The 24,890-nt window shown below is 48.9% G+C and overlaps 1 protein-coding gene across 1 annotated transcript; it reads left to right on the top strand.

Annotated features, from left to right (window-relative positions):
- The first annotated feature begins 11,703 nt into the window (after positions 1-11,703).
- On the top strand, positions 11,704-23,017 carry LOC109756424 (protein FAR1-RELATED SEQUENCE 5-like). The gene is made up of 3 exons (XM_020315264.1): positions 11,704-11,731; positions 12,798-13,220; positions 21,981-23,017. The coding sequence occupies exons 1-3, from the start codon at positions 11,704-11,706 to the stop codon at positions 23,015-23,017; spliced, it is 1,488 nt and encodes a 495-aa protein (XP_020170853.1).
- Positions 23,018-24,890: the final 1,873 nt, after the last annotated feature.

The raw sequence follows: 24,890 nt of genomic DNA on the forward strand, positions 1-24,890 counted from the left end.
TTGATTCGTTGCCGCTAGGTACAGCAGCAATGGCTCTTGTGGTTTAGGCGCAACTAGTATCGGCGTAGAGGAGAGGTATTTCTTCAAATCCTGTAGCGCTGCTTCGGCCTCTGGGGTCCATCCATTGGTCCCGTCTTTTCCAAGATTTTGAAAAAGGGGAGGGCGCGCTCGGCAGACTTGGAGATGAATCTGCTCATGGCGGCAACGCAGCCAGTGAGCCGACGCACATCCTTGATCTGCTTGGGCGCCTCAATTTGCTCGATAGCCTTGATCTTGTCTGGGTTTGCCTCGATCCCACGCTGTGACACAAAGAACCCGAGAAGTTTGCTGGACGGAACACCGAAGACACACTTCTCAGGGTTCAACTTGAGGTTGATCTTGTGCAGGTTCGCAAACATCTCTTCTAAGTCTTGTATGAGTGTTGCCCTGTCCTTGGTTTTGACCACTATGTCATCCATATAAGCTTCCATATTTCTATGTAGCTAGGGCTCAAAACCAATTTGGACCGCTCTTGCAAATGTTGAGCCAGCACTCTTCAACCCGAAAGGCATTCACAAAAAGCAAAATGTACCACATGGGGTGATGAACGCTGTCTTCTCTTCATCTTCTCTTGCCATGAAGATCTGGTGGTATCCCGAGTAAGCGTCAAGGAACAATAACAGGTCACACCCGACCGTGGAGTCAACAATCTGGTCGATGCACGGTAATGGGAAAGGGTCCTTTGGACAGGCCTTATTGATATCTGTGTAATCAATACACAGTCTCCACTTCCCATTTGCCTTGCGCACCACCACCGGATTGGCCAACCACGTCAGATGTAGTACCCCTCTCACCAAACCTACCGCTTCCAACTTCCTGATCTCCTCTGTGATGAACTCTTGCCGTTCTAGAGCCTGCTTCCTGACCTTCTGCTTGATGGGCCGCGCATGAGGGCAGACAGCAAGATCGTGCTCAATCACCTCCCTGGGAACACCGGGGATGTCAGATGCTTGCCATGCAAACACATCGACATTCGCCCGCAGGAAGGTGACGAGTGCGCCTTCCTATTTGCTATCGAGGGTGGAGCTTATGGTGAAAGCCCCTCCCGTGCCATCCTCCTTGACGGACACCTTCTTGGTCTCTGGTGGTGCGGCTCTGGATTTCTTGCTCTTGTCGGTGGAGCTCTCTGGCACGTCCTCGACGGGAGCACTACACTCCGAAGAGGTGCGCTTGCCGGAGTGGGTGCAAGGGGTCTTGCCGGTCTTCTTCCCTCCCGGGGCTTCAGCGGCAATAGCAAGTGCCTTGGCTGCAGCCGCTGCAACTGCTTCCCGGTAGAGTTGATCGGCGTAGATTAGCGCGTCCTTCTTGTCGGAGGGGACGCTGATGATGGTCATCGGCCCAGGCATCTTCAGCGTGTTGTAAGCGTAATGCGACGCCGCCATGAACTTGGCTAGTGCCGGGCGGCCGAGGATCCCGTTGTAGGGCAAGGGGATCTCGGCTACATCGAAGACAATCCTCTCTGTCCCGTAGTTCATCTCGCCTCCAAACGTCACAGGCAGCATGACCTTACCCTTCGGCTGGCTCCTTCCTGGGTTGACCCCTTGAAACGTGCCCGTTTCCTCGAGGTCTCCATCAGGAATTTGCAGCCTTTTAATCACAACGGGCGAGATCAAGTTCAGACCGGCCCCGCCGTCAATCAGCATCTTGGTCACCTTGAGGTTGCGTATTGTTGGTGAAACCAACAACGACAAACACCCGACTACAGTTGTGCGATCAGGGTGGTCCTCGGTGTCAAAGATGATAGGCGTGCTGGACCACTTCAGCGGCTTCTGAGCGTCGAACAACGGCTCCGCTGCTGTGATCTCACGCGCCCACTACTTGAGCTGGTGGTGAGAAGTATGCAGTGAGGCGCCACCATCGACGCACATGGCCTTCGTAGCCTTCTGGAACTCATGCTCGCCGGACTCATCGTCCTCGTCATGCTCGTCATCTTCCTGCTTCTTGTCGTGGCCCCGAGCGGGCCTCTCTTGCTGGTTATCCTTGCCGCGGCGGCCTCCTTGGCTGCCACGCTTCTTGCCGGATCCTTCGGCACCATCCTGACCCTTCTCCTTGTCCCGCCTCTCATACTCGGCTCTTTCCTTTTCAGCGAGCAGCTCAACTTGTCAGCAGTTCTGGAGGTCATGGCCCTTGGTGCGGTGGATCTTGCAATACTGCTTGTCGGAGCCTCCTGGCTTGTCGGCAGCCGCCAAGGCCCGGCAAGCGGCGCACCCGGCAATCTCCTTGCCGGGGTTGTCTGCCTTGGCCTTCTTGGCAGCGCTGGTGTCGTTGGATCCCTCGACAGCAAGCACGGCCTTGCCCTTGCGCTTCCTGTTGCGACGCCGGCCCCTCTTCGTCGGGGCGGCGGTGTCTTCGTCTGTAGAGTCGGCTTCCGCGCCGGCGTCCTCGCCGGGGTACTTCCTTCCCTCTTCAGCTCGAGCGCATCTATCGGCCAGAACATAAAGTTCGGCCACATCCTTGACCTTGTTCATCGCCAGCTCTTCACGCATCTTGCGGTTGCGCACATTCTGATGGAATGCGCTGATCACGGCGGCAGGATGAACATCTGGGATGTTGTACTGCACCCGGCTGAATCTCTGTATGTACTTGCGCAGGTTTTCACCTTCCTTCTGGGAATGATATGCAAATCGCTTGCCTGGCCATGAGCTTGGTGGCCTCCAGTGAAGGCACCAACGAATTCATGACACAGATCCGACCAAGAAGAAAGGGAGTTCGCCGGCAAGTGCATCAACCATGACATGACATTGGGTTTAAGTGCCAACGGGAAGTAATTGGCGAGCACCTTGTCATCGCGGGCCCTAGCAGCTTGCATAGCAATGGTGTAGATGTTGAGGAACTCTGACGGATGGGTCTTGTCGTTGTACTTCTCGCCGACGTCGGGCTTGAACGTGCGGTGGGAGGGCCACTGGAACTGCCGCAGCTCACGGGTAAAGGCTGGGAAACCCACCTCGTAAGGTAGGCCGCCAGGGCCTCCTGGAGCTGGGTGGTCCATAGTGGGCCCCGCCCACCTATCTGACTGGTGGCGCGCGTCGCGCCGGCGCTCGATGGTTGTTCGAGCGTCTTCATGGGCTCGCTCCCGAAGAACTTGGCGCTGATCGCGGTGGGTCCATGGGTCGGACGACGCTATGGATATATTATCACCAGCGTCATCACGATGGATCGACACCCGCGGTGGCTAGCGTGGGGGAGGAGAGAGCACCGTGGCCGCAGCACCTCCAGTCTTGCCACCACTGGCATGCAGTGGCTCGACGGAGCGTCGGCCCGAGGGCCCCGCTGGCCGCGGCTCATCTTTGTTGGCCACGCCGAAGAGGCTTCGGATGGTGGCTCTCCACTCGTCGAGTTTTTCCGCAGGTGGAGGAAAATCGAGGAGCAACTGCGCGCGCGCCAAGGCTTCTGCTGGCGTGGGTGGCGGTGAAAGCTGCGTGGACCGTGACGCGCTCTGACTTCTAACCATGTTAGAAGGAGCTCTATCATGGCCTTGCGGCTGTGCGCCATTTCCGCCGATGCCTCGGCATGCATGCTGGTCTTCTACGTCCCGCGAATGAGGCACATGACTCTTTCCACGGCGGCGCCCAGGGTCACCAGCGTGTCGACGCTGCTTGTCGCGCACAACCTAGGAGGAGCACGTCATGGGCACCGACGTGGGCGTCTTGGAAGTCGTCGCGCCGCCCGTGGGCGGCACGGCGTCGCCCTTGGAGGGCCCCGTGCCGCCTGCGGGGGGGGGGGCTCCATCTTTGGATTTGGCGGCGGGCGGACCGTCGTCTCGCGCATGAACGACGCTGCTCGCCCGGCTTTGACTGCCGGAGTGATGCGGGTGTTCGCGGGCCGCGCCTCGGCTTCCGTCCGCGACCGCCTCGCCACTCGCCCGCACTGGTACGGGCCGTTCGGCTCCCGACGAGCCGATCGCCGTGATCGTCTTCTTCTTGGGAGCCATGGCGATGAAAAACTGCTAAACTAGCTGCTAGACCAGATTCTCACAACTGCGCCCCCTACCTTGCGCGCCAAATATGTCGGTGGAAACGACACCTATGGGATCACTGGGATCCCTTCTACGGTTGGCGGGCGCGGGGTTGTGCAAAGAGCAGGTCCAGGAGCTAGCACAAAGATCGTTTACCCAGGTTCGGGCCGCGAGGATGCGTAAAACCCTAGTCCTGCTTTGGTGTATGTATTTGAGTGTTCTTGAGTTCTTGAACTAGCTACGGTGCGTGTCTAGCCCAAAAGATCTAAATCCCTCCCCTGGTCGCCTCGGGCCTCCTTTTATAGATAAAAGGGGTTGCCACAGTGGCACACAGGAGGTGGAAAGGTGTACAGTGGATGAGTCGATCCTTTGGCACCGTCGGACAAATGCATTTAATGCGCTGCCGACGTGCCCCTCTTGCTTTATTGGGGAGCAAGGGTCGCACGCTGCCACGCTGGAGCATGCCCAGCTGGTTGAGCTAGCAGCTGCATGGGAGCGGCGGTGTAGTCTTGGTAGACGTGGGTCTGGCCACGGCCCCATAAGTGTCTTCGGCAAGGGCCTTGCCGGGGCCCTGGCAAGGGTCTTGCCGTGGCACCGTGGTCGTCCCCGGCAAGGGTCTTGCCGGGGGTCTCGTGGATTTCCTCGGCTAGGATCCCGCCGAGGATCGTCGTCTTCTGGTCCTCATCTAATCTTGTGTGTTTATGATCTTGACAAAGATCTCCATGCCACCACAGAGGTTCCTCCCGAGCCTTGCTTCCAATGTGGTTGTTGGCGGTGTTGGAACCCTCGGGCTCAAGGGTGGCTCACCCTGCTGGTGTGGGCAAGTTGCCCCGGCAAGGCACTTGCCGGGGCCGCGGAGGCCGCCCCGGCAAGGATCTTGCCGGGGGAGTCCACCTCGCCCTCTTGCTCTTTGTGTCTCTTGGTCTTGGCGTTGCTTTGGTTGCCTTGCGCTTCCGCTTCCCTCTTCTGCCCTGCTCAGTGTGGCCGTGGGCGCGGCTCCGACTGCCCGTGCACAAGTAAAGGGGTAAAAAGGAGTGCCCTTACTTTTGTACACCGACAAACGGAGTAACGCATTACGCAAGATGACATGATGTAGAGGGATAAACTCAAGCAATATGATATAAACCCCATCTTTTTATCCTCGATGGCAAGCATGTTAGTTCCCTTTCTGTCACTGGGATCGAGCACCGCAAGATTGAACCCAAAGCTAGGCACTTCTCCCATTGAAAGAAAGATCAATCTAGTAGGCCAAACTAAACTGATAATTCGAAGAGACTTGCAAAGATATCAAATCATGCATATAAGAATTCAGAGAAGAACCAAATAATATTCATAGATAATCAAATTCATAAACCCACAATTCATCGGATCTCGGCAAACACACCGCAAAAGAGTATTACATTGAATAGATCTCCAAGAACATCGAGGAGAACTTTGTATTGAGAACCAAAGATAGAGAAGAAGCCATGTAGCTAATAACTATGGACCCGAAGGTATGTGGTAAACTACTCACACATCATCGAAGAGGCTATGGTGTTGATGTAGAAGCCCTCTGTGATCGAATCCCCCTCCGGCAGATCGCCGGAAAGGGCCCCAAGATGGGATCTCACGGGTACAGAAGGTTGCGATAGTGGAAAAGTGGTTCCGTAGCTCCCCTGGATGTTTTCAGGGTATAAGAGTATATATAAGCGAAAGAAGCAGGTCGGTGGAGCTACGAGAGGCCCACGAGGGTGGGGGGCGCGCCCTCCTGCCTCGTGGCCGCCTCATTGCGTCTCTGACATCCACTCCAAGTCTCCTGGATTGCGTTTGTTCCAAGAAAGATCCTCGCGAAGGTTTCGTTCCGTTTGGATTCCGTTTGATATTCCTTTTCTGCGAAACACTAAAATAGGCATAAAACAACAATTTGCACTGGGCCTTCGGTTAATAGGTTAGTCCCAAAAATAATATAAAAGAGCAGCCCATTAAACATCCAAAACAGATAATATAATAGCATGGAACAATCAAAAATTATAGATACGTTGGAGACGTATCACCTACCACAGGAAAACCCCTCCTTATTTTGGGAGGAAATCAAATGAGTAAAGGTTTCTGCCGACTCCCCTCAAGGAACCACTCGCTACTCAACTTGAAACCACGGACCTACCTCCTACTTTTGACTTTCTTCTTTGTCCCAATTCATATTGCGAATGTCTTTGTCCATCTATAGATAGAGAGAATATAGGATAGGGGCGCTCAAATAAAATAGGATTATGTATCTAATACTAATAGGTACTAACCGCATTCAAGATTGACTTGACCTCTTATTTTGGATAGGCAGAAATGCTTACGCCCTAGGGGTTTAAAGGGCCCACTCCCTTTGGTTGACGCATCAGGCTCACCACCTTTTGGAGCTCATCCAACAGTCAGTCTACTTAATCATAATCATAATCAATCCGTTGCTATTGCTATCTATCGCCATACCCACAAGAGGGTTATTTATCCAACTCCACGTGCGAAAGCAAGTCCCGCGTCAGCAGTGATTCGAGTTGTTCCTTGAGAGCAGGCTTATGGCATTCCAGGTAAGCATAACAATATGAGAGAAAACTCCGTTCGGCTTATAAGTACTCGATTGAACCAATTGGTTTTTCATTTCCCAGTAGGTCACCTTGGGCCAGCTGCTGACTTTCTAGAAAGAGGCAAGGAAGTCGGTTCAACATAAGGGAAGGAAGCATATTTTAGGTTTACTCCTTCCATGTCTAGTAGGAGTGCGTGCTTCTTATTGCCTTTTGAGCAGTAGTTGTATACATTCCTCACTCGGTCTAATTAATTATCTTTCTCCCTACCCAAATACCAAGGGAGGTTTATGAGTCGTATCCTCCTTACGAGATAACGGAAGTAGCGTTAGTGGGAAGAGTAAGCTCCTTTTCAAGCCTTCTCTTTCGTAACATTTGATTAGTTGCTTAGATGCCCTTAGCAAGAATGATGCAGGAGCAAGAAAGTCTATTTCCTCCGCCTTTCAAGAATCTCGCTATTCAAATAGCACAGTATAAAATGCAATCCATAAGTCATGCTGGTCGATCAATGACAATGATAAGCTCTATAAAAGAAGAGTCTATTGCTCTTCGACACGTTTTATATCTACTTCAGTCATGCTTTATTGGAGTTATCTGACGCCAAGGAGGAAGGAATAGAGATTAGGATCCTAGCCTTGTTCCGTTTGAAGTTCCTAAGAGAGGTTACAAAAGAAAGGGATGCTCAAACCAAGGATCGGGGGTTATACGCTCTTTGCCTAAATTCAATAATAGATGAATTAGAAAACTCAACTGTTCTTTGTGATTCGGTACCACTAGAGATTTGATCACGCAAGGGCTTGATGAAAAAAAGCCCCTGCGTCGCCCTCTTTGGCGACACGAGAGTGATCAAATCTCCTCGTCTTGCTGCCGCCCGAGGCCCTGGCAGTGAAGCCCAGTTGGACTGGTGATGGTGGTGGCGGGGCCTTCCCCTTAATCGATGTCTCTTATCTAGCGTGGATCCCATCGGCAACTACCCACGGGATGCCTTGGCTAGATTAGCGGGAAAACAGCGGTGAGACTATTGTGCTCTTCCACGGGAGGAGGCGTGATGTCGCCGGCGATGGGATGCCCAGATGCGTGGCATGGCGGGGGCTACATGGTGCGCTCGAGGTGGCGGCGCTCCAGTCCTCCAACGTGGCATCTTCTTCAGGCGGCGCGTATCCCTGATCTCGTCGGGACGGGCCTTGGGACTTTGTGACCTGTAGAAATCATATCCTCCAACCGTGGTGGTCCTATGGCGACATTGGTGGACATGGTGGTGCGGCCTGGCTCGTTTTTCTCGAGGGCTGGAGACTGCCGACGAAAGCCAGACATTAACTGGTGTCGGAGCAAACGACGACGACGTTTGTGGGTGTCACTACCTTGCTGAAGGCGTCGACATGTATTTCTTGACTCCCCTCCGTAATACTTCAAGGGAAACCGCAGGTCCGGGTCTCCCTAGATCGGATGATAGCGGCGCTCGGAGTCGTGCTCCCCCTTGGGGGCATCATGTTGGAGTTGGGCCTTGCTGGCATGACTAATGGTTGATGGCTGATACGTTCATTTTGCATCATGTTTTCCTACTATTATTTATAATGTTTTGGGTCATTATTTCACTTAATGGGGTAATTCTAATGACTTTTCTCCTTTATTTTGCAAGTTTCACATGAAGAGGGAAATTGTCGGCATCTGGAAGTCTGGACCTGAAAAAGCTACAACACAGATGGATATTCTCCGGAGCTCAAATGACCTGGAAATTTATGGAGAATTATTTTGAAATTAATAAAAAAATACTGGAAGAAGAATCATCAGGAGGGGCCCCACCAGGGAGTCACAAGCTCGGGTGGCACCCCCTTGGGGCGCACCGTGTGAGCTTGTGACCCCACCAGCAGGCCTCCGTGGCCCCTCTTCTCCTATATGATGTCATTTTTTCTAGAAAAAAATCAGAAGAAGACTTTTGGGACGAAGCGCCGCCGTCTCGAGGCGGAACCTGGGCAGGAGCACATTTGCTCTTGGCGAAGCAATTCTGCCGGGGATACTTCCCTTCGGGAGGGGGAAATCAAAGCCCTTGACATCACCAATGTTCCTCTCATCGTACAAGGACCAATCTTATTCAACATCTTCACCAACACCAACTCATCTCAAATCCTAGTTCATCTCTTATATTCAATATTTGTTCCAAAACCTCATATTGGTACCGGTGGGTTGCTAGTAGTGTTGATTACATCTTGTAGTTGATGCTAGTTGGTTTATTTGGTGGAAGATCATATGTTCAAATACTTCATCATATACAATACCCCTCTGATCTTGAAAATGGATATGATTTGTGAGTTGTTATTTTTGTTCTTGAGGACATGGGAGAAGTCTTGTTATAAGTAATCATGTGAAGTTGGTATCCGTTCAATATTTTGATAATATGTATGTTGGTCTTTCTCTAGTGGTGTCGTGTGAACGTCGACTACATGAAACTTCACCATATTTGGGCCTAGGGGAAGGCATTGGGTGTAATGAGTAGATAATGGGTTGCGAGAGTGACAAAAATTTAAACCCTGGTTTATGAGTAATTCCGTAAGGGGCTGATTTGGATCCATATGTTCCATGTTGTGGCTAGATTTATCTTAATTCTTCTTTCGTAGTTGTGGATGCTTGCGAGAGGGGTATCTTAAGAGGGTTTCTTGTTCAAGTAAGAACAACACCCTAGCATCAGTCCTCCCACATATCAAATTATCAAAATAGTGAATGTGAATCAACTAAACATGATGAACATGACTAGACAAGAATTTTCATGTGTCCTCGAGAACGCTTTGCTTACTATAGGAAGTACTTTGGGCTTGTCCTTTGCTATAAAAAAGATTGTGCCACCTTGCTGCACCTTTGTTAGTATTATTACTTTTTACTTGCTACGAATCAACTTGCTACAAAACTATTTGTCACCGCTACTTTTAGTACTTGTAGAGAATACCTTGCTGAAAACCGCTTGTCATTTTCTTCTGCTCCTCGTTGATTTCGACACTCTTACTTCTCGAAAGAACTATGATTGATTCTCTATACTCTTGTGGGTCATGAGTGGCGGTTCGCCGATTCCTTGCGTGCCGGCAGGTAGTGATGATCCTTCGCTGCGGTGTGGCCTTGCGAACATGGTGCACGATGGAGGTGCCGGGCATGTCAACTGGCGGTGCAGATGGCCGTGTCATGTTAGATGATTTTCACAGCTTGTTGCAGCCATGGCAGTATAATGTAGGCTTTTGGTGTACTGTCTAGGGCCAATGGTCATGTCAGGATTTATCATCGACAAACACTTGCATCAAAGGCATGGAATTGCCAAAGTGTCTCCATGAGATTTTGGCTGTACCATCTCTTCTAGTTAGTCTAGTTGCGACTGGCGGTCGCTTGCATAGTGTATGCATGTTTAGTATGCATGACCGTGTCCATGTCCGGATCACGAGCGCTTGCATCATCTTCATTGGCTCAGCACCTGCTCCGCGTGGATTATCGTTGCTATTTTTTCTCTTTCTCTTTGTTTTATATCCGACTTGCCTTGCATGACTTTGCTGGTTGTCAGTGTGATTTTTGTGTGTGTGTGTGTTCGGCTGTGTGCATATTTTACTATGCAGATGCCGGCTCTGCGCTTTTTGTGTTTGTATCTCATTGATGCTGCATTTTGAGCTAATAAAATCCACCTCAAAATTTGTCCAGATTTTTTTACGAGATTTTTCCTTTTTTTAAGGACACCGATAACTGCCACACGTGTGGTGTATCGGGTGGTTGTGCCGCACGCCTCGTGTGGCATGGAGAAGAACCCGCCCGCACGACCGCGTCCGGGCGCGCGCAGCCACAGCCCGCCGTTCCGGTGTGTGGCAAAACCGCCCACACGTCCGGGCCAAACGACCGCGCTGCCCGCACGACCCAGCACGTCAGCCGTCCCGGGCTCCTTCCGATCCCCAGTCCGCCCTGCCGCCATTGTCTCACACCTCTCGTTCCACTACCTCTGTCGCCTTCCTTCTCTGGTTGCCATGGCAACCAGAGCAGATCCCTATCGCCTTTCGCACTGCTAACCACCCACCCACCCCCACCCCGCCCTCCCAAGACGACGAGCTAAAACAGGTGGATCTCCGATCTCCTTCTGTTTCTCGACCTTCTTTTGTCCAGAAATCTGAATTTGCAAATTTGCCCACGAAGATGGCGACTGGATCCACGCTATCAGGGCAAACACCCCACGAATTTGTGTGTCTTTGCATTTGCCCACCAACATACGCCAGATCTGCCATATACTATGCTAGACTTGTGCCAAGCTTCTGGGTTGGCTTGATGCGAGTAGTTGGTAGCGTAGTGATCACTATAAAATAGGGAGAGAAAGGAGGAATTTGGCATGGGGAGGGAGGAAAAATAATTGCCACTTGTATCTAACGTCAGTTGCCATCTATCGTTGTCCGTAGTTGCCACCATGTTATATTATTTGCTTGCCATCCTATTTTATTTTCTGTTGCCATCGCTTCAAAATGATAGATGGCATCCAGAATTCAGAAAATAAAATGGATGTGCATGTCCTACTTGCCATGAGGTGTTGGTTGCCTATGCAAGAAATGTTATGAGATCGCCGTGTTATCTTCTACATGCAAACAGCAAGAACGCTTTTTGCGGATTGTTGATGCGTTCTTGTTCATGCAGTGACTAAAAGCACAGTGGCAAAAAAGAAAAAGCAGAAGAATGAATCACGAAGATGGCACTGATCCTTGGCTTTCTCAAAGGCCGGAAATGCCACTTTGGGATGCAGCAGAGTACAATCAACTCATTTCTTCAGGGTCATTGCTGCCACTACTAGAGCACTACGCGGGCATCGGTACGATGCATGATAAACAAAGAAGAAACAGTTGCCATGTTCGTGACGATGAAGATGTCATTCTACTTATGTCCTACAATCTATTTTTTAGCAGGTTCTTATGACCAAACCACAATCAGGGGGGCAGCATGGCAAGTTTCGTCACAGGGCGCTAACGCTGACAAATGTACAGGCAACCAACTTCAGCTAGCTAATGTGCCAAATCAAGGTAACGCATACGAAAAAGGAACTTACTGTTGCGGACATGAAATTAAACTTGCAAGGATGGCAAAAGACTCGCGAGTTATATCAGAAAAAATGTAGGACCTTCATGCAGCACGTGGCATCAGGTAGCAACCATGTACCTACCATCAACGTCGTACACAGGTGAGTGCATGAAAGTGAAGTTGTGGACAGTGAGTTAGGAGAAAGGAACATATCTGACAGCTGCAGTTGCCATGCCTAGACAGCTTCGGTTGCCATGGCTGGACAAACTGCAGTTGCCATGCCTGGACAACTGCAGTTGCCATGTATAATCAAATGTGACTGCAATGTCTAAACAACCGTGGATGACAAGTGTGAACAAATCTGTGTGGCATGGTTGGACCACTACATGTGCCATATTGAACAAACTACAGTTGCCATGCAATGACCAACTGCTACCATGATCGCAGGTTGTTATGGTGGAACCACATCGGCAAACATCTCATGGCAAGCTTCACAGTTGCAGGAAAGCGCTATTGCAGATAGACCACATCAAATTGGAATGACAGACCACACAAGATTGGCACATGCGGCACAACAAGGTAAAAAAAGTGAAAACAGAAAACAGTACTGCATTTGCTTTTGTGGGGAATAGCATGTGAAGAAAAGTAGATTTGTAACGGTGGTGGTGGAAAAAACAAACAAAAAATGCTACCAAGTGGTCATGTGCAAAAGAGTCGTATATTGTCTTCGGGATTTGCCAATTGCTATAAGAGTGTGTGCAACATTCATGATTGTTCACATTTGCATATTGAGCTCAAGCCTAGAATACAAGTTTTGATGCTAGAGTATACTGGTTGCCATGTGTTGGCAACAGTAGTTCCCATGTATGTTGGACTGTATCTGCCATTGCTATGTGCTGCAAGTTCTGATGCTGAAAGAAGCTGGTTGCCATGTGTGGGCTACAGTAGTTGCGATGTGTGTTGGACTATTTCTACCATTGCTATATGCTACAAGTTCTGAAGCTAAAAGACGCTGGTTGCCATGTGTTGGCAACGCTAGTTGCCATGTGGTTGCACTGTAGCTGCCATTACTGGAGAATTACAGTTGCCATGCATGGCCATATGCAGATTCACGGATTGTTGTGTGAAATGATGTCATGCAAAATCACATGCAGTTGCTGTACTCTGTTATGATAAACATGACATTCAAGCAAAATCTTACGCTCGTACCTGATTTTTTAATGCAGGACCTTCAACTACAATTAACAGCGGCGCGGGGACATCTACTGCGGGGAGCTCTGAGCGCACGGAAGACGCGTTCCACCAGCCAGCCAACACTCATGCCACAAACAATGCCAAGTCAGTGTCAGAAATGGCAATCGTGCCAGCAATACCGACAAGCACACCTGTGCACACCAGCACAAGCAACACTCAAGCAGGTGAAACAGCCGCCGATACTGAAGTGAATGATGAAACAAATGACGAAGCACAAGGGGATGAAGATGGTGGGCAATCAGAAATCATGGTACCCCAGCCACCGTATCTTGGGCAGAGATTTGATTCGTTTGAAGATGCAAAGGAATTCTACCAGACATATGCAAAGTTCCATGGGTTTGCGGACAACACCGAATACCATAGGAAAATTAAAAAAACTAACGAGTACAGCAGAGGTGAGATGAGGTGCTACTGTTGGGAATCGTAGCAGAATTTTAAAATTTCCTATGCATCACCAAGATCATCTATGGAGTATACTAGCAACGAGGGGAAAGGAGTGCATCTACATACCCTTGTAGATCACGAGCGGAAGCGTTCAAGTGAACGGGGTTGATGGAGTCGTACTCGCCGTGATCCAAATCACCGATGACCGAGTGTCGAACGGACGGCACCTCCGCGTTCAACACACGTACGGAGCAGCGACGTCTCCTCCTTCTTGATCCAGCAAGGGGGGAGGAGAGGTTGATGGAGATCCAGCAGCACGACGGCGTGGTGGTGGAAGTAGCGGGGTCTCGGCAGGGCTTCGCCGAGCTTCTGCGAGAGGGAGAGGTGTTGCAGGGGGAGAGGGAGGCGCCAGGGGCTGTGGTCCTTGCTGCCCTCCCTCCCCCCCACTATTTATAGGACCCCTGGAGGGGGGGCCCTAGAACCCATCTACATGGGGGGGCGGCGGCCAAGGGAAGGGGGAAGGTGGCTTCCCCCACAAGCCAAGGGGGCGCCCCCCACCCCTAGGGTTTCCAACCCTAGGCGCAGGGGGAGGCCCAAGGGGGGCGCCCCAGCCCACTAAGGGCTGGTTCCCTTCCCACTTCAGCCCATGGGGCCCTCCGGGATAGGTGGCCCCACCCGGTGGACCCCCGGGACCCTTCCGGTGGTCCCGGTACAATACCGATAACCCCCGAAACTTTCCAGGTGGCCGAAACTGGACTTCCTATATATAATTCTTCACCTCCGGACCATTCCGGAACTCCTCGTGATGTCCGGGATCTCATCCGGGACTCCGAACAACTTTCGGGTTTCCGCATACTAATATCTCTACAACCCTAGCGTCACCGAACCTTAAGTGTGTAGACTACGGGTCCGGGAGACATGCAGACATGACCGAGACGCCTCTCCGGTCAATAACCAACAGCGGGATCTGGATACCCATGTTGGCTCCCACATGTTCCACGATGATCTCATCAGATGAACCACGATGTCGAGGATTCAATCAATCCCGTATACAATTCCCTTTGTCAATCGGTATGTTACTTGCCCGAGATTCGATCGTCGGTATCCCAATACCTTGTTCAATCTCGTTACCGGGAAGTCTCTTTACTCGTACCGTAATGCATGATCCCGTGGCTAACTCCTTAGTCACATTGAGCTGATTATGATGATGCATTATCGAGTGGGCCCAGAGATACCTCTCCGTCACACGGAGTGACAAATCCCAGTCTCGATCTGTGTCAACCCAACAGACACTTTCAGAGATACCCGTGGTGCACCTTTATAGTCACCCAGTTACGTTGTGACGTTTGGCACACCCAAAGCACTCCTACGGTATCCGGGAGTTACACGATCTCATGGTCTAAGGAAAAGATACTTGACATTGGAAAAGCTCTAGCAAACGAACTACACGATCTTTGCGCTATGCTTAGGATTGTGTCTTGTCCATCACATCATTCTCCTAATGATGTGATCCCGTTATCAATGACATCCAATGTCCATAGTCAGGAAACCATGACTATCTGTTGATCAACGAGCTAGTCAACTAGAGGCTTACTAGGGACACATTGTGGTCTATGTATTCACACATGTATTACGATTTCCGGATAACACAATTATAGCATGAACAATAGACAATTATCATGAACAAAGAAATATAATAATAACCATTTATTATTGCCTCTAGGGCATATTTCCAACAGTCTCCCACTTGCACTAGAGTCAATAATCTAGTTACATTGTGATGAATCGAACACCCGTAGCGTTCTGGTGTTGATCATGTTTTGCTCTAGGGAGAGGTTTAGTCAACGGATCTGCTACATTCAGGTCCGTATGTACTTTACAAATATCTATGTCTCCATTCTGAACACTTTCACGAATGGAGTTGAAGCGACGCTTGATATGCCTGGTCTTCCTGTGAAACCTGGGCTCCTTGGCAAGGGCAATAGCTCCAGTGTTGTCACAGAAGAGAGTCATCGGGCCCGACGCATTGGGAATCACCCCTAGGTCGGTAATGAACTCCTTTATCCAGACTGCTTCCTGTGCTGCCTCTGAGGCCGCCATGTACTCCGCTTCACATGTAGATCCCGCCACGACGCTTTGCTTGCAACTGCACCAGCTTACTGCCCCTCCATTCAAAATATACACGTATCCGGTTTGTGACTTAGAGTCATCCAGATCTGTGTCGAAGCTAGCGTCGATGTAACCCTTTACGACGAGCTCTTCGTCACCTCCATATACGAGAAACATATCCTTAGTCCTTTTCAGGTACTTCAGGATATTCTTGACCGCTGTCCAGTGTTCCATGCCGGGATTACTTTGGTACCTTCCTACCAAACTTACGGCAAGGTTTACATCAGGTCTGGTACACAGCATGGCATACATAATAGACCCTATGGCCGAGGCATAGGGGATGACACTCATCTTTTCTCTATCTTCTGCCGTGGTCGGGCATTGAGCCGTGCTCAACTGCACACCTTGCAATACAGGCAAGAACCCCTTCTTGGACTGATCCATATTGAACTTCTTCAATATCTTGTCAAGGTATGTACTTTGTGAAAGACAAATGAGGCGTCTTGATCTATCTCTATAGATCTTGATGCCTAATATATAAGCAGCTTCTCCAAGGTCCTTCATTGAAAAACACTTATTCAAATAGGCCTTTATACTTTCCAAGAATTCTATATCATTTCCCATCAATAATATTTCATCCACATATAATAAGAGAAATGCTACAGAGCTCCCACTCACTTTCTTGTAAACACAGGCTTCTCCATAAGTCTGTGTAAACCCAAACGCTTTGATCATCTCATCAAAGCGAATGTTCCAACTCCGAGATGCTTGCACCAACCCATAGATTGAGCGCTGGAGCTTGCATACTTTGTTAGCATTCTTAGGATCGACAAAACCTTCCGGCTGCATCATATACAATTCTTCCTTAAGGAAGCCGTTAAGGAATGCCGTTTTGACGTCCATCTGCCATATCTCATAATCATAGTATGCGGCAATTGCTAACATGATTCGGACGGACTTCAGCTTCGCTACAGGTGAGAAAGTCTCATCGTAGTCAACCCCTTGAACTTGTCGATAACCCTTAGCGACAAGTCGAGCCTTATAGATGGTCACATTACCATCCGCGTCTGTCTTCTTCTTAAAGATCCATTTGTTTTCTATGGCTCGCCGATCATCGGGCAAGTCAGTCAAAGTCCATACTTCGTTTTCATACAAGGATCCTATCTCGGATTTCATGGCTTCTAGCCATTTGTCGGAATCCGGGCCCGCCATCGCTTCTTCATAGTTCGAAGGTTCACCGTTGTCTAACAACATGATTTCCAGGACAGGGTTGCCGTACCATTCTGGTGCGGAACGTGTCCTTCTGGACCTACGAAGTTCAGCAGTAACTTGATCCGAAGCTTCATGATCATCATCATTAACTTCCTCCCCAGTCAGTGTAGGCACCACAGGAATATCTTCCCGCGCTGCGCTACTTTCCGGTTCGGAAGGGGTGACTATCACCTCATCAAGTTCCACTTTCCTCCCACTTAATTCTTTCAAGAGAAACTCTTTCTCCAGAAAGGACCCGTTCTTGGCAACGAAGATCTTGCCTTCGGATCTGAGGTAGAAGGTATACCCAATAGTTTCCTTAGGGTATCCTATGAAGACGCATTTTTCCGACTTGGGTTCGAGCTTTTCAGGTTGAAGTTTCTTGACATAAGCATCGCATCCCCAAACTTTTAGAAACGATAGCTTAGGTTTCTTCCCAAACCATAATTCATACGGTGTCGTCTCAACGGATTTCGACGGAGCCCTATTTAAAGTGAATGCGGCAGTCTCTAAAGCATAGCCCCAAAATGAGAGAGGTAGATCGGTAAGAGACATCATAGATCGCACCATATCTAATAGAGTGCGATTACGACGTTCGGACACACCATTTCGCTGAGGTGTTCCAGGCGGCGTGAGTTGTGAAACGATTCCACATTTCCTTAAGTGTGTGCCAAATTCGTGACTTCAATATTCTCCACCACGATCTGATCGTAAGAATTTTATTTTTCTATCACGTTGATTCTCAACCTCATTCTGAAATTCCTTGAACTTTTCAAAGGTTTCAGACTTGTGTTTCATTAGGTAGACATACCCATATCTACTTAAGTCATCAGTGAGAGTGAGAACATAACGATATCCTCCGCGAGCCTCAACACTCATTGGACCGCACACATCGGTATGTATGATTTCCAATAAATTGGTTGCTCGCTCCATTGTTCCGGAGAACGGAGTCTTGGTCATCTTACCCATGAGGCATGGTTCGCACGTGTCAAATGATTCGTAATCAAGAGACTCCAAAAGTCCATCTGCATGGAGCTTCTTCATGCGTTTGACACCAATGTGACCAAGGCGGCAGTGCCACAAGTATGTGGGACTATCGTTATCAACTTTACATCTTTTGGTATTCACACTATGAATATGTGTAACATCACGTTCGAGATTCATCAAGAATAAACCATTGACCAGCGGGGCATGACCATAAAACATATCTCTCATATAAATAGAACAACCATTATTCTCGGATTTAAATGAGTAGCCATCTCGAATTAAACGAGATCCAGATACAATGTTCATGCTCAAAGCTAGCACTAAATAACAATTATCGAGGTTTAAAACTAATCTCGTAGGTAAATGCAGAGGCAGCGTGCCGACGGCGATCACATCGACCTTGGAACCATTCCCGACGCGCATCGTCACCTCGTCCTTCGCCAGTCTCCGCTTATTCCGCAGCTCCTGTTTTGAGTTACAAATATGAGCAACCGCACCGGTATCAAATACCCAGGAGCTACTACGAGTACTGGTAAGGTACACATCAATTACATGTATATCACATATACCTTTGGTGGTGCCGGCCTTCTTGTCCGCTAAGTATTTGGGGCAGTTCCGCTTCCAATGACCACTTCCCTTGCAATAAAAGCACTCAGTCTCAGGCTTGGGTCCATTCTTCGACTTCTTCCTGGCAACTGGCTTACCGGGCGCGGCAACTCCCTTGCCGTCCTTCTTGAAGTTCTTCTTACCCTTGCCTTTCTTGAACTTAGTGGTTTTATTCACCATCAACACTTGATGTTCCTTTCTGATCTCCACCTCCGCTGATTTCAGCATTGAATATACCTCGGGAATGGTCTTTTCCATCCCCTGCATATTGAAGTTCATCACAAAGCTCTTGTAGCTCGGTGGAAGCGACTGAAGGATTCTATCAATGACCGCGTCATCCGGGAGATTAACTCCCAGCTGAAACAAGCGGTTGTGTAACCCAGACATTCTGAGTATGTGCTCACTAACAGAACTATTTTCCTCCATTTTACAGCTGAAGAACTTGTCGGAGACTTCATATCTCTCGACCCGGGCATGAGCTTGGAAAACCATTTTCAGCTCTTCGAACATCTCATATGCGCCATGTTTCTCAAAACGCTTTTGGAGACCCGGTTCTAAGCTGTAAAGCATGCCGCACTGAACGAGGGAGTAATCATCAGCACGTGATTGCCAAGCGTTCATAACGTCTTGGTTCTCTGGATTGCTGCTTCACCTAGCGGTGCTTCTAGGACATAATCTTTCTTGGCAGCTATGAGGATGATCCTCAGGTTCCGGACCCAGTCCGTATAGTTGCTGCCATCATCTTTCAGCTTGGTTTTATCTAGGAACGCGTTGAAGTTGAGGACAACGTGGGCCATTTGATTTACAAGACATATTGTAAAGATTTTAGACTAAGTTCATGATAATTAAGTTCATATAATCAAATTATTCAATGAACTCCCACTCAGATAGACATCCCTCTAGTCATCTAAGTGAAACATGATCCGAGTTAACTAGGCCGTGTCCGATCATCACGTGAGACGGACTAGTCAAGATCGGTGAACATCTCCATGTTGATCGTATCTTCTATACGACTCATGCTCGACCTTTCGGTCCTCCGTGTTCCGAGGCCATGTCTGTACATGCTAGGCTCGTCAAGTCAACCTAAGTGTATTGCGTGTGTGTCGAGGCCATGTCTGTACATGCTAGGCTCGTCAACACCCGTTGTATGCGAACGTTAGAATCTATCACACCCGATCATCACGTGGTGCTTCGAAACAACGAACCTTCGCAACGGTGCACAGTTAGGGGAAACACTTTCTTGAAATTATTATAAGGGATCATCTTACTTACTACCATCGTTCTAAGCAAATAAGATGCAAAAACATGATAAACATCACATGCAATCAAATAGTGACATGATATGGCCAATATCATTTTGCTCCTTTGATCTCCATCTTCGGGGCGCCATGATCATCTTCGTCACCGGCATGACACCATGATCTCCATCATCATGATCTCCATCATCGTGTCTCCATGAAGTTGTCACGCCAACGATTACTTCTACTTCTATGGCTAACGCGTTTAGCAATAAAGTAAAGTAATTTACATGGCGTTATTCAATGACACGCAGGTCATACAAAAAATAAAGACAACTCCTATGGCTCCTGCCGGTTGTCATACTCATCGACATGAAAGTCGTGATTCCTATTACAAGAATATGATCAATCTCATACATCACATATATCATTCATCACATCTTCTGGCCATATCACATCACATAGCACATGCTGCAAAAACAAGTTAGACGTCCTCTAATTGTTGTTGCAAGTTTTTTACGTGGCTTGTATAGGTTTCTAGCAAGAACGTTTCTTACCTACGTAAAACCACAACGTGATATGCCAATTTCTATTTACCCTTCATAAGGACCCTTTTCATCGAATCCGTTCCGACTAAAGTGGGAGAGACAGACACCCGCCAGCCACCTTATGCAACTAGTGCATGTCAGTCGGTGGAACCAGTCTCACGTAAGCGTACGTGTAAGGTCGGTCCGGGCCGCTTCATCCCACGATGCCGCCGAAACAAGATAAGCCTAGTAGCGGCAAGAAGAATTGGCAACATCTACGCCCACAACTGCTTTGTGCTCTACTCGTGCATAGTAACTACGCATAGGCCTGGCTCATGATGCCACTGTTGGGAATCGTAGCAGAATTTTAAAATTTCCTACGCATCACCAAGATCATCTATGGAGTATACTAGCAACAAGGGGAAAGAAGTGCATCTACATACCCTTGTAGATCGCGAGCGGAAGCGTTCAAGTGAACGGGGTTGATGGAGTCGTACTCGCCGTGATCCAAATCACCGATGACCGAGTGCCGAACGGACGGCACCTCCGCGTTCAACACACGTACGGAGCAGCGACGTCTCCTCCTTCTTGATCCAGCAAGGGGGAAGGAGAGGTTGATGGAGATCCAGCAGCACGACGGCGTGGTGGTGGAAGTAGCGGGGTCTCGGCAGGGCTTCGCCGAGCTTCTGCGAGAGGGAGAGGTGTTGCAGGGGGAGAGGGAGGCGCCAGGGGCTGTGGTCCTTGCTGCCCTCCCTCCCCCCCCCCCATTATTTATAGGACCCCTGGAGGGGGGGCGCCGGCCCTAGAACCCATCTACATGGGGGGCGGCGGCCAAGGGAAGGGGGAAGGTGGCTTCCCCCACAAGCCAAGGGGGGGCGCCCCCCACCCCTAGGGTTTCCAACCCTAGGCGCAGGGGGAGGCCCAAGGGGGGCGCCCCAGCCCACTAAGGGCTGGTTACCTTCCCACTTCAGCCCATGGGGCCCTCCGGGATAGGTGGCCCCACCCGGTGGACCCCCGGGACCCTTCCGGTGGTCCCGGTACAATACCGATAACCCCCGAAACTTTCCCGGTGGCCGAAACTGGACTTCCTATATATAATTCTTCACCTCCGGACCATTCCGGAACTCCTCATGACGTCCGGGATCTCATCCGGGACTCCGGACAACTTTCGGGTTTGCGCATACTAATATCTCTACAACCCTAGCGTCACCGAACCTTAAGTGTGTAGACCCTACGGGTCCGGGAGACATGCAGACATGACCGAGACGCCTCTCCGGTCAATAACCAACAGCGGGATCTGGATACCCATGTTGGCTCCCACATGTTCCATGATGATCTCATCGGATGAACCACGATGTCGAGGATTCAATCAATCCCGTATACAATTCCCTTTGTCAATCGGTATGTTACTTGCCCGAGATTCGATCGTCGGTATCCCAATACCTTGTTCAATCTCGTTACCGGCAAGTCTCTTTACTCGTACCGTAATGCATGATCCCGTGGCTAACTCCTTAGTCACATTGACCTCATTATGATGATGCATTACCGAGTGGGCCCAGAGATACCTCTCCGTCACACGGAGTGACAAATCCCAGTCTCGATCCGTGTCAACCCAACAGACACTTTCAGAGATACCCGTAGTGCACCTTTATAGTCACCCAGTTACATTGTGACGTTTGGCACACCCAAAGCACTCCTACGGTATCCGGGAGTTACACGATCTCATGGTATAAGGAAAAGATACTTGACATTGGAAAAGCTCTAGCAAACGAACTACACAATCTTTGCGCTATGCTTAGGATTGGGTCTTGTCCATCACATCATTCTCCTAATGATGTGATCCTGTTATCAATGACATCCAATGTCCATAGTCAGGAAACCATGACTATCTGTTGATCAACGAGCTAGTCAACTAGAGGCTTACTAGGGACACATTGTGGTCTATGTATTCACACATGTATTACGATTTCCGGATAACACAATTATAGCATGAACAATAGACAATTATCATGAACAAAGAAATATAATAATAACCATTTATTATTGCCTCTAGGGCATATTTCCAACAGCTACAAGGCACGAAGAAACAAGAAGGGCAAAGGTGATGTGCCTGTCGTTCCGGAACGAAAGAGAGGTATCATTGTCAAGACGGAATGCCCTATCCGGTGTAAGCTGAACGTAGATGGAGCACAGTGGGTGGTCACTGAATATTTTGATGAGCACAACCATGAGCTAATAAAGAAGTTTGACCTGGTAAAATTTCTGACCGCCCACAAAGGATTCACCCCCCTCGAGAAGAAATTCATAAAGCTGCTACATGATTGTAACGTCGGTCCATCAAGAATGGTGCAGATACTCTCCCTCATCCACGGCAAAAAGGGGTCTCTGAGTAGCATGCCCTACCTACCAGCAGACGTCACAAACCTAAAGGCAAAGTACCGTAGAGAAAGCAAGTTGGCTGACATAGAAGCCACCATAGCCTACTTCGATGAGAAAGCGAAAGAAGATCAAGATTTCTTCTACAGGATAAGATTGGACGATGAGGACCGTGTCAGGAACATGTATTGGGTGGATGGTGCTGCAAGAAGAGCCTACAAACATTTCCGAGACTGCATTTCATTTGACGCGACATATCTCACTAATATGTACAAGATGCCATGCGCTCCATTCATAGGAATAAATAACCACAATCAGTCATTGCAGTTCGGATGCGGGCTCGTTCGGAACGAAGACACGGATGGGTACGTTTGGCTGTTCAAGACCTTCTTGGAGTGCATGGGTGGACTTGCTCTGATGATCATAATAACAGACCAGGATTTTAGCATGCGTGCAGACATAGAGGAGGTCTTTCCGTTGGCAGTGCATAGGCACTGTAGGTGGCACATTATAAAGAAGGCTGAGGAGACACTAGGACCGTTCTTTGCTGACCGTCCAGACCTGCACAGGGCATTCGATCTATGCGTGGACCACAGCTTGACGGTGGAGGAGTTTGAAAGGAGCCGGATGGCTATGATAGAAACATATCAAGTCCAAGACCACGAGACGCTTGCTAGCTTGTGGGAGAAGCGAATGTACTGGGTGCCGGCCTAGTTCATGCAGTGCTTCTTCCCGTTTCTGCAGACTACACAGCGCAGTGAGGGGTTCAATGCTGTTTTGAAGCGGTACGTGAGCCCTGGCAACTCATTGCTACAGTTTGCCAAGCAGTACACCGCTTTGCAACAAAAAATACTTATTTGAAAATGATGATTGTGTTAAAAAGTAGCCATTAGGTACAGAGTAACCATGATATGTAGTTGCCGTGCTTAATGAACTACAGTTTGCCATGCTTAATGAACTGCAGTTTGCCACGTTTACTCAACTGTAGCTACCATGTTTGCTTAACTGCAGTTGCCATGTTTGATGAACTGCAGTTGCCATGTTTAATGAACTGTAGTTTCCGTATTTAATGAAATGTAATTCCACTGGCCATGATGGTATGGAATGCAAATGCCAAATTGAAGTTGTTATGTAGTTGCCATGTTTAAATGAACTGCAGTTGCCATGTTTAAATGAACTGCAGTTGCCATGTTTAATGAACTGCAGTTGCCATGTTTACTCAACTGCAGTTGCTATGTTTAATGAGCTGTAGTTGCCATGTTTGAACGAATTCTAATTCCATTGGCCACAACAAACAAAAGGTGCTACAAAAAACTTCACACAAGAGTTTAACAAAAACCACACAAAACTTGCAGATTCCAGGAAGAAATAAAGCGTGCCAGCATGTACACGGCTTTCCAGGTGGACGAACATACGTTCAAGGTGTGTTCTATCATGGGCATGTCGGATTCAGAACCTGAAGACCTAGACATGGGCAGGAACTACTTTGTGAAGGCATCGATAAGCGAAGGCGAATACTACTGCCAATGCTGCAAATTCAACGGGACGGGATTGTGTGATGTCACATTCTAAAAGTAATGGACTTGAACGCGGTGACACGAATGCCCCGCCATTTCATAAGGCGGCGATGGACTTGGGATGCTGACGACGCATTGGCGCCGCAAACATCAAACGCAGTTTTCGCCGTGCATGATGAGAGGCCAGAGTCAACCATGGAAGCCGTGAGGCACGTTGTGTTGACAAAGTACTATGCTGAACTAATTGATGAAGCGTGCAAGAGTGATGAGACAGCAAGGGTCGCAGAAAAACACAAGAAGGCCCTCAAAAGAGAGCTTGATGAGATCAAGAAGAGGAAAGCTGAGGAAGCCTTACACAGGTTCCCCCGCACATCAAGTGTGCCTTCGTCCACAGGGCCATCATCTGAAAACTCGGAGGTAGGATCTGGAACAGCAAGCACACAAACACAGGTTAGGAACCCGCCCCGTTCCATCACAAAAGGGCGTCCAAAAGAGATAAGATACAAATCGGGATTGGAGATTCAAGCAAAACACAAGAAACCAAAGAAAGGGACGGGCAATCCGCAAACAACATTGGAGCACTTTGACTTGGTCCATGGTGACATTTTTTTTGTAATCTAGATGTTCTAAATTCTGTAAAAACTGGAGAATGACTCTTCAGGTGCATCGGAATCTGAAGTAAAAATGCCATGAAGGAATAGCTACAGTTGCCACGTGTATGGCACTGAATTTGCCATGTTACTTGAACTGAATCTGCCATGCAATTTCTACTGAATTTGCCATACCATTTCTACTAAATCTGCCATGCCATTTCTACTGAATTTGCCATGTTATTTTTACTGAATTTGCCATGTTATTTTTTACTGAATCTGCCATGTTAGTTGTACTGAACATGCCATGTTAGTTGTACTGAATCTTCACCGCGTAGATTTCCATGTTCAGTCAGCGCATTTTAGTCACACATATTGTATTGTGGTGCAAACTATGGGAAACAAGTTGAAACGGTCTCGTGCAGCAACCGCACAGGTTACTGCTCTGTGATCAAACTACCATGCTAGCTGGTACAGTTA

This window comes from Aegilops tauschii, chromosome 6, assembly GCF_002575655.3.
Source record: "Aegilops tauschii subsp. strangulata cultivar AL8/78 chromosome 6, Aet v6.0, whole genome shotgun sequence".
Taxonomy (NCBI): Eukaryota; Viridiplantae; Streptophyta; class Magnoliopsida; order Poales; family Poaceae; genus Aegilops; species Aegilops tauschii.